This window comes from Nannobrachium achirus (assembly GCF_963921795.1).
Source record: "Nannobrachium achirus genome assembly, chromosome: 20".
Classification (NCBI taxonomy): Eukaryota; Metazoa; Chordata; class Actinopteri; order Myctophiformes; family Myctophidae; genus Nannobrachium; species Nannobrachium achirus.
This window is the reverse complement of record NC_137827.1, coordinates 34320435-34336207: the sequence shown is the minus strand read 5'-3', so window position 1 is coordinate 34336207 and position 15773 is coordinate 34320435. Positions and strand designations below refer to the sequence as shown.

Sequence of the window (15773 nt, the reverse complement as noted above, 5' to 3'; positions counted from 1 at the left end):
ATTTGGCTGATTAACATTATGCCTGTATCCTCAGATGACCTGTACCCACCTGAGCCATGAGGGCAGCCACCTCCAGAGCCAGCTCCTTGTTCACAGGGAAGTGTCCCTGGTGGACTTCATCATTCACCTGGTAAGCCAGCAGGAGGCGCTCTCGCTCTGTCTCTCCCTTTGCGTGAGCCCGAAAACACAGCCTGCATGAAAAGATTGGCGGACATGGACATGAAGCAGGTTTTCAAAAGATAAAGTCTTAACACTTATGTTGCAATGATTTTTTCTCTTCAATGTCTCGCGTTGCCATGGTTACCATAGACTTCCATGTAATTGTCCAAGTGTGTAAAAAGTGCACGCCCATGCCTAGATGATGCACCACGTGTAGATGCTGTTCACAGCTTTCAAACAAAAAAATCCGCTTGGAAATCCGTTCAGGCATTCATGATTTATCAGCCATTATGTTTTCTTCAGATGTAAACAAACATGGCTGCCATGTTTGAAAGAATGGGTTGGTATGGGGGTTAAACATGCAATTTCGCGATCGCGATCATGCCTAATACATTTCTGGAGGTCCAAAAAAACTTTTTGAAAAAAAAAATTTTGAAAAAAAAAAAAAAAAAAAAAATCAAAAACGGCCCAAACTCGGGAAACTCGGGGTTGGCACAGCACTAGTACCAATACAAACTCGGGAAACTCGGGGTTGGCACCATATGTGTTAATAGACGTGGCAGATAAAGTATGAAATAGAGACGAATAATATGCAGAAGAATGCTTCTTCATGTTCAGTCAATCAAGTTTTAAGTGTATATTAGATTTCAAAGAGGTGATACATATGTGCAAGCCAGGAGCTTCTGTTTTTTACAGATGTGATCTTACCTGCTCTTGTACGTTAGACGGACAATTCTTGTGCCCTCATACTTCCCAGGGTGCAACTCTTTCAGGGCCTGCTCCCACTTGGAAATTACATCACAGATCTAAGGAATAGAAAGTCAGAATTCAGAGATAGTGTACTTCAAAATGCAACTTATATTTTACACAAAAACTAAAAAGTTACCCTCACAATTGTTATGCCGCCTAATGCCGGACCTACACTTTCTGTTCATCATTTATAGTAGAGACTTGCACATCTTTACAATGTTGCTTTTACCCGACCTCGGAAATGTAGATTTTTCACAATTTTATACAAAATAATGGCTGCACACAGTGCACAGATGCACGGATGATGTTTCATTTTGTTGTAACCATTCAAATGCATCCAAATTGTGAGCTGGCGACTCTGCTCTCACCTTGGCAGAGGGTTGCAGGCAGTGCTCAGGGTCTTTGCCAGAAGGGTCGTCGGTGAAGAGAGCGAACCCAGACAGCTGAGGCTTCCTCATGCACACCCTCTGGTTCAGAGTGTTGAGGAACTCCTCCACTGTTGTAGACCCGTCAAACCCAACCACCTGCAATGAAGGAAAGGACACTGTTCACCTGCACCTGTCTGCTAATACAGAACGACTATGAGGTTGAAAATGCAACGTGACGGTGAGAGAGATAAGGATATGGTATGAACTGTATAGTATAGTACTCACTATACTATACTATAATCTGTTTACTTGCCATGTAGAGAATCGTTTTATAGAATCCTGTGCCTCTAGAGTAAAGGTCAGATGGAATGCCGAACATTTTAAACAAACACATTGTTCTCTATGACCTATTGCACATCCACTCTGGAATTGCTGTCCGGCAAGTGGCTGCAATGGTGAATAATGTTTTCAACTGAACCCAGTTCGATTCCTGTGTTTTTCTGGGTGCATTCAAAAAGTGATTGTCCAATAAAAAACGGTATTGCATTGTGAGTGCAAGGGCCTTAAGCGAATCAGATTACCCGAGTGATGTCACTCAGGTCAGTCAGGTGATCTTCTCAGACTTTCCACTGCTCACTCTGCAGACACAGAACACTATTCCGGTGTCTAAAATCAACAAAGCATCCCATTAAGTCAAGTAAATGGTCGTGTACATCTGTGTGTATTACCTGGTAGGTGCTGTTCATGAAGTGAACAGGGATACTGAAGGGCAAGGAATGATGATATGGGTTCCTGAGCAGGATGGACACAATCTCCATACGAGACGGCTTAGCCTCCCTCTCCCCATTCTGTAAGGTCCTCTCCACTGACCTCTGACAGTATACTGCATACTTCCCAACCTCACTCCTAAAAGTGCACACACACGCACGCACGCACGCACGCACGCACGCACACACACACACACACACACACACACACAATGTGAAATTATGCGAATTTGTCAGTCCATCCTGAAAAGGTTAACTATCAAATTCTTGAAAATAATTAGACAGTGATTTACTCTACAATTCAATCACAACAGCACATAGGTATACTGCTTGTTGAATACTTCTTTTTTTTTTGGCCCTTAACCCTTTCATACACAAGGAAGATTAAGGCCATGCTACTTTTAAAGTTTGATAATGCATAACTCCAACTTATTTGCCCACCCCCAAACTATTGGTTTGTGCCTTCCAATATACACCAGCCAATCAGCAATCACCTCACATCTTTGTCTGTTTTGTTATCTGATGATGACACGCTTCGAGAGTGTGCTGTCCATGTAGGCTATAGCTTCTAGGAATAAGTGCATGAGGTATGTCATTGTGCATCTGTTTGTGAAACAGCTGAAGCAGCTCACCTTGGGTCAGCATTTCTCTGCAGGTATTGTCTCAAGTACCACAGGAAGTGCTGCTGGGGCAGGAAGAGAGCCACACATAGAGACAACAGCTGCCAGCACTGCACACACAGAACAAGAGACATGGAAAACCCATCAAAAAATGAATGAAGGAGCTACTCTTTCTCAGACACATGGCGTTGCTGTCTCGCTTTTCGGGTTCTAATGTCAGCAATGTTAACTCTTTGAGTGCCTATCCCGAACTAGTTCGGGATATTCGGGATCAAAAACAATTTTTTATTTGCTATTTTACTTACCCCGAGCTGCTTGGAGCAACGTGGGTGGTCCCGGCTCGCCCAGCGCTCACCAACGAGAGACGCTAGATGCTCCGACGATTTATTCCATTGAAAATGGTTTAAAATAAAGTTTAGACCCCCCCCAAATGTTCACCCAATGTTCATTGTAGGCGGCGTGACGTATTCCAGGGTGCCTATCCCGAACTAGTCCGGGATATTTAATGAAATGGAATAAAATGATGAGGCCTTCTGAAGCCTGGCCTGATTTTTCTAGCTACTAGCCGAAAGCTAGCAACGTCCCGGCCGGACGTTATTTGCGAACGAAATCGCCAATCTCCGCCTAATCCAATGAAAGACCACATCTTTGAAGGCTTATATCTCTGGATTGTGTCTTTAGGGAAGCGGCGCGAGGTTTATTTACGGCGAAATCGCCCAAAAATGATCTTTTAGATGACAAAATGGGAATAGCCATTCTGTTAGCATTATCATCCGGGAACTTTCCATGACGTGCATGAACGTGAGCATGTGAGGTCCTGGAAGGTGAGGTCCTGGAAGCTAAAGCGCTCGCCTATGAGAGATACCCTGGCATTCTATGGCCCCTAGAGGGCGCTGGCACCAAATGAGTTAATTAATTTACTCTACGGGTCCTTTAGGCTACAACTGTACACAGAGTAACTCACTGACTCTGACTCACAAGTCATTCTCTAAATGCTTCGCTCAAAATAGGTCTCCCAGGTTTTGGTGGTAAAACATGGTGGAAACAGAGAAAACGGCATTGTAGAACCAATCCAGAGTCTTTAGGGTGCTCCTTCATATTGGGGAAATCAGTGACAGGAGGATTGATTTACAAAGGAGTGAGCGTGCATTTGTTAGCATCCCTTCTTTTTTTTTTTTCATTTATGTTTTATTGTATTTTTCATGTAAATCACAAAAGATAAAACAAACAAACATAAAAAACAATAGAACAAACCAAAAGAAATACACCAAGGGGGAGGTATCTGCCACATTATCTGCCACATTAGTTACTCTCTATACATACAGCACATTTATTTCAAAATGCACGATCCACTGTGGGGCGAACTCAAACCACATCTCTTAACAGGAGGTCAAAATATACATAGAATAAATGTCAAATAAAAGAGAAAATTAAATCAGGCCTTATATTAGCGACATGAGTAAGCCATTTAGACCAGATGTCCATGAAAATCTCCCCTTGACCCCTAAAGTTAAATGTGATTCTCTCCATAATATATATATTATAGATTAAATCGATCCATTCATCTATAGTTGGTATAACATTAGTGAGCCATTTTTTTGTTATGGCCTTTTTGGATGCTACTAGTAATACCCTTAGCAAATATTGATCCTGCTTTGAACAGTGAAGTTCTTCTATATCAGCTAGGTACAAGGTTTTGAAATCAAATTGAATTGTAACTCTGAAAACTGCTTCCAGGACACTGTGAACACTTCTCCAAAATGGAACCACAGAAGGGCAACCCCAGAAAATATGAAAATGGTTCGCCAACGTCTCTCCACATGATCTCCAGCAGTCAGTCTGAATAGAGTATTTGCTTTTCTGTGCTGGAGTACAGAAGAAACGAGACACATTTTTCCTGTTAGCATCCCTTCTTGATGCTGTTCTGGCAACTAAGTTGCAGTTAGGAGTATCGGACTTCTACATTTAGATGTATTTGGGGTATTTTTGTGAACCAACTGTTTATAATAACAGTACAGTAACAATATATTTTTTACTTAGAGCCCACCTCTGTGTGTGTGTGTGTGTGTGTGTGTGTGTGTGTGTGTGTGTGTGTGTGTGTGTGTGTGTGTGTGTGTGTGTGTGTGCGCGCGTGCGTGCGTGCGTGCGTGGTTGAAACCAGTTCTGACCTGTGTGAGGGAGTAATTGTTTGGCGTCCGTCGGTTGGTCTGTTTAATCAGCTGACAGTACATCTCATTCTGCAGCTCTGGGTGGGTCAGGCACACTTGCAATGCATTCTGGGCCAGCGACGTGTGGTAGTCGATGGATGGCGACTCCACCAGCACGTTGATGAACAGCTGACAGGACTGCAGAGGAGGACATCGTCAACAACAGCTCAATAAAAATGACCCAATCTGAGGTACAATTATGAACAGAGTACAATTATAAAAGGAGGAAAATGTGTCACACAATGCAGCTCCATCTACAGCCTGTCCTCCTTCAAGAACAGAAGCAATCTTCTGATTATGAACAAGATTGCCATCTACTGTATACTGTATAGATGAGGTATAGGGTGTGCCAAATGTAGTTCTAAGAGCGGCCATTTCTTGGGTAAACACAGCCTTATGCTGCATTCACACTGCAGATATATAGTTGAACGTTTTGCTTGCTTGGTCAATGTTATCTCAATGGAAACCAGCTTTAAAGATACAGGACACACAAAGAACGAAGGTTTGGAAGCTTTAAAGCTGGTTTCCATTGAGATAACATTGACCAAGCAAGCAAAACGTTCAACTATATATCTGCAGTGTGAATGCAGCATTACACAGGTGTTCTGGTTAGACTATAACATTAGTTCTATGCAATCAAACAATTGAAACACCTGTGTTATTACCAAAGAAATGGCAGCTTTTTTCTCCGCTTTCTTTTTTACATTTCACATCACAACGCGGTATGAGCGTTGTAGATCTTCTACTGTATTTTCAAATAGCTGATGTAAAGTGGTAACACTTAGCCTAGTCACTTCTTTTGGGTTTGTTTTCATATACCGGTACCTGGCCGCTTGTTTTTCTTGCAAAATCTAGCTGTTTACTTGTATTACACCTGGTGTAGCCTACTAGAGCAGATGTGAACAGATTTGAATGAAGCAGCACACAGAGAAAAACTCAATGGTGCTGCCCTGAAGGGGTCAATGGTGCCGCCCGCACTGGAGAAGGGCCAAGAATAAGATGAGTAGGATCATTTTCTCTACACAGAAATATTGCATACGTTTTCTTGGCACAGTGTCTCTGACCCTTGTATTGCTTACTTTTGGTTGCTTATAATGTAAACTGGAGCATGAGCTAAATTGACTGTTGCAACAGGTGTTCTGTATAAACAAACTGTGAGCTTGAAGTGGCATGTAAATAATCAGAGCTACCACCAGGTGGAGGCACTAACACACACTATGGAGGAAATCCATGGAGGAAATTCAAGCCTTCATAAAAATACATTTATCACACTGTCAAATTGTAGCAGGAGCAGTTTCTCATTGTAAGACGCCCCTGTAAGGATGTACAATTCTTCAACTTGATCATTCTTTGAAGTGACCGCGGCCTTTTAATGCCGCGAGATGGACGAAAACAAAGGACCCCTTTCACCATTCTCATCGGTCCTGTCAAATTCATGAATATACTTCACACAGGACAGGAGAGGAAAAAAGTGTATACCCTTCAAAGCTTTGAAACGGGGGTATTTTCCTTTTGTGCGCGTATGGGAATGTTTTTAAGGTTGGGTGGTCAAAGGGAGACGCGCCCCATTCATCTTACCGTCCCACAGAGTGAACCAGGGCCCTGCTGCAGTGGAGGGCTCTCTGGAGCATGAATAGGACACAGGGGAGTGAGTGGGCTTGCGGGGTGGGTGCATTATGTGTGGCCACACAGCCATTACAAAGAGGAACAGGATATTTCCACTCCTGCAAGATCAAGGTCTCTTCGCCCTCCAACTTCCTCCTGCTCTTCTCCTTTTGCCATGATCTCCCTTCTCATGCTTCCACAACAACACTCACACAACGTTCTCATCCCTTCTTATATTCATCGATAAAATCACTCTCCTGTCTTCTGCACATTTATCATTTCCCTGTTTTTCTATTTGCTTTTACACAAATGTTAATATAACACAGTATTTTATCATGTAATGTGGATGATATTTTTATAAAACATACTTTGAATAGTATGTCTCATCATTCTATGTTTTGATTTATTGTCTTTGTTTAATTTTATTATTCTGATTAAACTAAACTAAAAGTGACAGAACTAAACTCTGCTGCCCGTCTAGGGGAGCCCTCCCGGCTCTTTAAACACACAGCGGTGAACCAGAGGAGCGGTTAGCCTCAATCAGAGCAGATAATCAAGGCCATTATCTCTCTTCCACACTTTTAATGAGATGGAGGCCCCTGTCTCTGGTCCTTTGATCTGTCTCACACAGGCATGTCCAGAGAGAGAGAGAGAGAGAGAGAGAGAGAGAGAGAGAGAGAGAGAGAGAGCATGGAGCGTATCCAAGAGTAGGTGGGGAGAGAGAAGAGAGAAAGGGGCATACAGTGGGGAGTCCGGGGACCGCCGGGGCGAGGATGGACAATGGCTTCCCCAACTGATAAGGCGACTCTCAGTGCAGTGCAAGAGGCACAGTGCAGAAATGGAGGAACGGAAGGGAAAGGGGTGGTGGGGGAATGGATGATGATGGAAAGTAGAATGGGAGAGCAAGTACAATAGAGCATGGACAAGTTGAGATAGGGACAAAAGGAGAAAGAGAGAGAGAGAGAGAGAGAGAGAGAGAGAGAGAGAGAGAGAGAGAGAGAGAGATGTGGAAAGGAAAAATAAACTGTCCTTGGTCATTTGTTTTTGTTGCTTGACCACAATGTGAGAAAATGTACCTTAGATAGCATGTTATTTATACAGATGCTAGGTTAATTGTTTACCTGGTATCCTATAGTTTCAATATACAGATGATTATTTTGATCGTATATTGCTGAGCCTGATGCTAGGTTCCTGATTTACCTGCGATCCTAGTTTACTGAGGCCACTGTCTCCGCATTTGATGTAGTATGTGATTACCTTGCTTATTGTAAGTCGCTCTGGATGAGAGCGTCTTCTCTCATCAGTGGTTCTCAACCTGTGGGTCGGGACCCCCAGGGGGGTCCCCACATTATTTGGGGGGGGGGGTCCCCAGATGATTACCTTAACGTGCAACATTGTTTTCCCACTCAACAGTAAACAAACCAACAAAGTTTAAGTGTATAGAGGGTATCTGAGCATTTCTAAAGTGACAATTGAAGGACTTTTTAATACCTCTAAAATGACAAATTAAACATTGGCCAAATTGTGAAATATTAGAGGCAGAAATTGCAAAAATAGCCGATCTACATGCTCACAACGCCTCGCAGCAAGATCGGCTATTTTCACAATAGAACCGTGTTATACAAAATGTAACTTGTGATTGTTTTGGTGGTCGCGGCCTGAAAAGGTTGAGAATCACTGTGCTAAATGCCTGAATTGTAAAGAGTAAACTGTAACCGTAGCAGTGTAATGCAGACAGACCTTGAAGAGTTTGAGAGCCTCAGTCTGCAGAGCTTCAGATGGCAGAGTGGTGAGAGGGGATCTGAGACCCTCCTTACTGAAACACAAGGCCTCAGTCTTCCACAGCGCAGAGTCTGGAAATGAGTAGAAGACACGCACACGTGCACACACACACGCACGCACGCACGCACACACACGTATGCACACACGTACACACACAGAGATAGACATATTGAGTTTCAAAACAGTAGTGACCCAACAGCTGACAATCATTGACACAGACAGTCATAAACACTGTCTGCCGTCTAGATTAAGGCGTTCAGTGGGCCTGGATAAAATAACATGTAACATCTGCTGACTATAAATATGGATCCTCTCCCACAGAGACTTTCCTGAGACTTAATCTAATGAGCTGAATTTGATTTCTAAAACATATCTTTTATCATACTGTTGATTGACAAAGCACTCTGCTGTGCTGAATAACAACATTCATAAAGAAAATGTGTCATTAATAAAGGATTTTCACACTTTCATTTCTTCACCCAGTGCTAAGCTACAGTCAACACTAGGCAACAGAAACCCCAAGGCTAGCTTAACCTCATTTCACATTCATACTCATTAACCCTCAGTTTAGAGTAAAACCCCGGGTAAAGCATTCACACTTGAAAGCAGAGCTCAGGGTTAACATCTTTAGGCTGTGACACACCAAGCTGCTTGGCCACCGATTAGCGTCTGTGGGTCTAAAATTGGTCATAGAATGTATGTGTACTGTGCCAACGATGGTAGTGAGATTGTGGATTGATTACCCACAGTAACCATCCCCTTTTGCCACAACTCAAAGAGCGGCATTAATTACCAGGGAAGTCGCCTTTTTGTGAGGGGTATAAAGTAATGGTATAATGTTATTCCTTCACTGAGTCGGCAATGGCTTGGGAAGTAGAGCGGCTACTTGGGAACCAGTTCGATCCCGGGCTCCCTCAGAGTTAGTGTCGAAGTGTCCTTGAGCAAGACGCTGAACCCCTAATTTCTCCCAATGAGCAGGTTGGTGCCTTGCATGGTTTCCTCTGCCATCGGTGCATGTTTGTGTGAATGTATGTAAAGTGCCTTGGATAAAGGTGCTATCATATATAAATGCACCATTTACCATTTATTTATTTACCATTCATGCATTCACCCAGTATTGTAGATATATTTACTCTTATGCAGGCACATAAAGGTGTCATGGACAGATTGTCAGCTCAGCTGTAGCCTTTGCAAGGTGGGCAGGAGCAACTTTTAACACCTATGACTCCTAATCTGATTTCTCGACATTTCTCGATATTGTAATAGTCAAGACTAGGCAGTTTGAAGAACACTCAAAGCTTACAACCAGTTTACGTTCAACTCAGGCATACAGTCATCTTTGATTGGACAACAAACGTTCTGTTGCTTTTGTTCTAAGTTTGTTGCATACTAGTGATCTTAACTGCTGTGTTTTTGATTATAACCCCCAAAACGTTACGGATGGCCTGGACTGAGGGTGGGGATATCCCACATTTAGAGTTGTAAATGTGAAAGGCTGTGAGCATACTGACACAGCTGTAACTGTAAGCCAGGGCTATAGGGGTTCTGAAGAGGCCCATAGTGTAAAAATGAGGGCGTCTCACCTGGGTCTCCTTCTGCATCCAGGAGTTTACCAATGAGCTGCTCAGACTCTGTTCCCACCTTGAAGTTGGCACTGCTGCCAGCGGCCACAGTCAGGTGGTACAGCCATGTGTCCTGGCAGAGAGAACAGATCATGGTCAAATGTAAGTAAAAACTAAATGAACAGGATGGGCAAAAAACTGGGGAAAAAATATATTTGCAGGATGACCGCAACTCTGAAAACCTGGAGAAACTGAAACCCAGAATACAGACAAGATAAAAAAAAGAAAGAAAAGAAAAGATGGCTTGGGAGCTGCTGTCTTCCTACTACTGGGATGAGAAGGTATTTAAATTTAGATTTCTGGATTATGATTTTCTCTTTTTGGACAGGCACACAGTAATGACATGTGGACGGTCCGACATGTAATTTAGTTTTCACTGAAGGTCATTTGAACAAAAGCAGTGAACAAATGTTTTAGATAATTACATGCTGGACATACTGTACTGTAGGAACCTGACCTTCCCTTCACATATACCTACCGTATAGTCCCCCTGGGGATTCAACTCTTTCATCTGCTAATATAATTTGGGTACATAACAGGGAAAATTATGCAATTACAAAAGTTAAAAGAATTACAAAAAGGTCCCTGGAAGATAAAATGATCTTAGATTATTATACTTTAATTGGGGGAAATTCGAAAAAAAAAAATTACGTGTTCTAAACATGCAACAGTGACCTGTATGGAGAATAAACCTGGAACCTTTGTGTCATTGAACATATTCACAAGGCAGACATATTTGCTCTGATGTCATGCTCTGGGTGGGAGATTCGTCTTTTGAGCATGACATAAGAGTGAAATAATATCAGTGTGAATTATGTTCAATTCTAAAACGGCTAGTTCCATTCCTTGATTCTGATTGGCTGGTTGCCATGGTATACCTGAGACCCACACCTTGAATCAGTTTATATCAAAGCCAGGTGCGTTATTTCTTTCCACTGCGCCGTGAGGCTGAACTAGAGAAGCGAGCGTTTGATTTCCTCTCAAATCCTGCCGTGCGGGTGCTTCTAAGCACCGCCCGCATGCATAGGACAGTGACTGAATGGCTCCGGGCGGGGCTTGTAAAGGCAACAAGCACCCTCTATTCTCCAGGCACCACTCGGCTGTTTAGCTTAGGTTGCTATGCTAGCGGTTTTGATGTGATGTTCACCCACATAGCAGCTAAATCTGGATGAAAATAAACATGTGTATGGATCGAATATGGTTCTTAACTTCTTAACATGAGACTGATCTAAAGTGTTGTTTCCCTATTTTTTTGGCAAAAAGAATGACGTGACTTTGTAAACACACACTGGCTTCCGTAAATTCCATTCCTGGATGTGGCTGGTAAACGCAAGGAAATGTCTCTTCCTGGTGGCGGAGAAGTGTACTTTTTTCTTTAAATAATGCAATGCTATGATTTTCATGTTGCAATATTGTGACCGTTTTAGAAAAGCAATAAGCCACGCTGACGCCTCGTGTTTCCCAACGCCTCTCAGCCGGTGTATACTCCCCCGGTAACCACTCGCCTCTTGTGGCTTATTGCTTTATTAGCACCACACTCTCACCATGCTGAGCTAACAGGCCTTATCTGGTACCTTCTCCTGCTTGGTGCCGATGAGCAGGTAGGTGGGGCTCTGCTCTCGGGGCTGGACCACCAGTGTGCAGTGAGACGACAGGAAACCTCGACTTCCGGCTTCGTAGTCTTCGTCTGAATCACAGGAGCGGTCCACCTCTTCCACGGAAGCCTCCCGCACACGCAGCTGGCCCAGAGGGAGCTGGTGTTCAGAACAAGGCACCAGGATGTCATCAGAAACGCAAGACAACATGGAAAAAGACAGGGAGATCATGAGTATACAGTCACATCCTCGGGATTCATTTACCCACTTTGAACACTAGCGTCCCTATTCTGAGGGCAAACATTAGGATACATCAGCTATTTTTGCCAAAGAGATTATGCGGGGTGGGAAAAAAGTAGTTGTCCTAGTATAGAACCTGGGGAAACATGGTCAACTAAGTATATAGGTTAGCTCAAAGTTACAAATGGATAAATTAATCCATTTAATAAATGGATTAAATAATTTGAAATTAATTACCATTAGAAAAAAACTAAAACAAATCACATCTAGATCGGTCAGCTGGTAGTTCTTACATAAGTTAAACATTAAAAACGAGGAAATACAAATGCTGTGAACACAAGTTCTAAAACATATATATTTTTTAATGTTTGGACATTTTTGAATGCCTACCTTGTCATCCTGGTTGCGGTAGTAATAAAACACCTTGCCAACCAGAGAGCACCACACCAGCTTGGAGTGTCCATGTTTGACCTGAAAGTGCAGAGAGAATTGGTGTTCATGTGAGTCCCTTTGAAATGTGATCTGTAGAAACTGCAATTCATCCAACAAATAAATGTATTTTATTCTTTCAATATTCTACTACAAAGAAGAATCAACCCTAGCCATTTTGTAGTAAAACTCTGAAATGGGAACGTGAGAAAGACAAAGGAAAGGGAAATGGAGTATACTACTATTTACTGGTCCCTAGGGGAGGGGAAATTACTTTTCTGTATTCACCCAGCAGATCAGGTGACTCAGGTGGCTCAGCTGAGGGCACAGGGGGAGTTGTTATGGGTTAAGTGCCATGCTCAGGGACACATGTCATCTGGTGACTCTATCCACTCTTCTATACGGCCACTCAGTTGCCATACTATTGTCTGACTACAGTGACTCAAGTCTATTGCAGTACGATAGAACAGATGCAGTGTGTCAGGAAAACAAATCATTCTTTCCAGGTCTGACAACTTAAGTACTGTAGGTGTCGATGCTAGGACTCTACAGATGGGTGTGCAGAACGTTAGAGCTCCTCTCCAGTAACTTCAAGCAATTTAAACTTTTCAACTGAACTGAGAAACGTGAATCAAGCAACAGCTGATTCCTGCCAGCTGGGGAAAAAAAGAAGAAAAAAAAAGCCACAGCTGTACAGTGCACTCATTTCCCACCCTGATTCACCTGCATGCTGAAAAATCCATTTTGAACCTGGGACCGTGGCTGGTGCAGATAATCATTCATCATGGATGGAATGTTTTCAAGAGAGGCTTAGAAATCCGAGTGAGGGCAATGATGTCACCGGAGGAGGCCTTCAACACAAAGCCAGCTGTTCATCCGCTAACTACGGGTCACTGAGGTTAACTGTGTGGCGTGAGGCTGCGCGAGATTGGCTACCCTTTCATTCTCATCACGTCATAGCCTGTAGATCAAAGCTAATGGGGCGGAAGGGAGGGATCAATCACTAGCCAGCCAGGGGCTGTCAGTCATCTGTCAGAGACCTGTCAACCACACTCCTCTGATGTCAAAGGGTCCGTCTGAGCATAAATCTCAACCTATAGCTAAGGGACAGACAGACCTCAGTGAAGACAACTTACATAATTGAGCAAAATGGTGCGTGGCTGGCTGAAAAGGTACGCTAGGGTTCGAGCGGTTAACATAACACTGATGATTTTACATTCCAACGGCTCTGCCACAATAGCCAGGTCCCAACGTGAGAGAGGCTGTCCAAGAATCTGTCTGAGACCTCACAGACCTCTCTCATTTGAATAGCTGTATCGCCCTCTTTACACCCTTGTTGTACAGTATGACTGTGCCACATGTCGAAATTGGCCGATTTCCAGCGAGTGACATGAACACAAGAACTGTGAGAATCTTCAACTTCATACGCTTGATAACCGTGACCCCCGGCCCAGTGACCTCTGAACCCCTGACCTTGGTGAGCCAGCCTCTCACGGTGGGCTTGGCGGTGGTCTCCACGGCGACAGGGCCGCTGGCCTGCACTTTGAGAATGTTCTGCAGAACTCTGATCCACTCCTCCAGGATGTTGGGGGAGTCTGCGGTCAGGTAGAAGGTCTTCTTCTCTGTAATCAACTGATTCAATTAAAGGGAAAAACAAAAAAACAAGGGAAGATAAGAATACATTTGGAAGAACGCAGAGCAGAAGCAGAGTGAGATGGCTTCATCCAGTGGTGGAAAAAGTATTCAGATGTTTTACTAAGTAAAAGTATCAATCGCGATGTGACGCATTGTGAGCTTGTAGATCGTCTATTTTCAAAAAGCCTAGGTATAAAATACGGCTAAAGTGGATTAATGTATGTTTTATAATATAATCATAATATAATCATCTATATCTGCAAAGTAACTAGTAAGTAAAGTGTATTGGAAAATGGAAATACTACGTAAAGTACAAATACCACAAAATTGTACAGTACTTGAGTAAATCTACTTTGTTACTTTACACCACTGGCATCATGTTGTCAGAGGAAGATGAGAATCAGCCTTCAACAAAAGCCGGGAAACATTCCACAGCCATGCTGTACCTGATGTCATCTTAAGCCGCGTCTCTGGAATGCAAAGCCCATCACACTGCTTTAAGAAGGGGATTCAGTACGCGTGCGTGTGTGTCTACTTTTTGTGCTATTCATTGTGGGTGTGTGCGTGTGTGTGTGCGCGCGCGCGTGTGTCCTTAAGTGCCCGTACGTTCAATCATTCATGTGATACTTGAATCTACTGTAACTGGTACTAATGGATGATTCCACACAGAGCATTCCCAATGCCTGCACGTTCACCTGGAATGTCTGTGCTCCTTCTCCACGTGTGATACGACAGGACGAGTTCAGCTCCATCTGACCCTGAGGCTTCCTGATCACGTCACTCTGAAGAGACGCGCACACGCACACACGCACACGCACGCACGCACACACACACACACACACACACACACACACACACACACACACACACACACACACACACACACACACACACACACACACACACACACACAGTATTACTATACTTGTAAGGACACTTTAGGATGGCAATTCTCTGAACACACACACACTTGAATCATGAGCAAATATGAGAATATACATGAGCAAAAACACAATGCAGAGAGTCAGATTTCAGGGTACCTACCTCGTAGTTCAAAATGAAATTAAAAGTTACAAACTGTGTGTGTGTGAGTGTGAGTGTGTGTGTGTGTGTGTGTGTGTGTGTGTGTGTGTGTGTGTGTGTGTGTGTGTGTGTGTGTGTGTGTTATCCGCTACCACGTATCATTACACAGTACACACAGGGACACACAATTAGCTAATTCACTCAAAGTTTCGCGGTGCTGTGTGGAATCAGCCCGTCCTTGCATGTGGTTCATCCTCCGTCAAAATGACGAAACTGTGGCCTCCACCACTAGATGCATCGGGAGGTTGCACGGGAGGTTATGCACGACCATGAAATTGAAACAGCATGGATGATGTCACACTTATGTAAATGTGCCTTCACTTCACGTTGGTTCAATAGCCCTACTGAAACCACTGTTGACTGCGGAGGTTTTGTCCCGCTTTTGAGGTTGCTTGGATAGTAGATGTTCCCCACCACCACCCAAGTATTGTCTGGACTGGAGTGAGTGAGAGGGAGGCAAACTCACAGGAGATTTGTAGTAGAGTATTTCTCCATTCCTCAAGATGAACCACCGTCGTTTCCAGGCCTTGACTTGACTGCCCATCTTCAGCAGGTAACCGGATTTCTCCAACGTCTCCTACATACACACAATAAGAGAACATGATTCAACACAACTGACCAAAATGCATGACAATCTGATGGCTCACACTGTCAAACTGCATTTAGGTTTGAGATTTAATCATCTTAATCCATTTCAGTCAGGAAAACTCAATTGAATAAAAATCACAAAAATTGTGAAGAGGGTTGGGTGATGACTAGATCTTCTTTTAGGTACACCTCCCCTGCCAATAGGGCAGATGTTATGTTGTAGCACATAAAAGAAGATCCAAAACAGCTAGGTTGAAGCTGGGGTGTGGTGGAGGGTGAGCAGCAAACTTAAGCAGCAGCGACAGAAGGAAGAGCAGCAAGCG

The 15773-nt window shown here is 43.4% G+C and overlaps 1 protein-coding gene across 2 annotated transcripts in view; it reads right to left on the bottom strand.

Moving 5' to 3' along the window:
- The window catches only part of plekhh1 (pleckstrin homology domain containing, family H (with MyTH4 domain) member 1), a 62504-nt gene that overhangs the window by 8486 nt on the left and 38245 nt on the right, over positions 1–15773 (bottom strand). For both annotated transcript variants that reach the window (XM_080750554.1, XM_080750555.1), the window contains exons 13-25: positions 15329–15439; positions 14475–14561; positions 13618–13776; positions 12106–12186; positions 11455–11634; positions 9842–9953; positions 8217–8329; positions 4833–5009; positions 2677–2774; positions 2006–2183; positions 1278–1433; positions 868–965; positions 50–191 (exon numbers count right to left, since the gene is read on the bottom strand). In XM_080750554.1, coding sequence (XP_080606680.1) covers positions 50–191; positions 868–965; positions 1278–1433; positions 2006–2183; positions 2677–2774; positions 4833–5009; positions 8217–8329; positions 9842–9953; positions 11455–11634; positions 12106–12186; positions 13618–13776; positions 14475–14561; positions 15329–15439 — 1692 coding nt within the window. The remainder of the gene's footprint in view (positions 1–49; positions 192–867; positions 966–1277; positions 1434–2005; positions 2184–2676; positions 2775–4832; positions 5010–8216; positions 8330–9841; positions 9954–11454; positions 11635–12105; positions 12187–13617; positions 13777–14474; positions 14562–15328; positions 15440–15773) is intronic.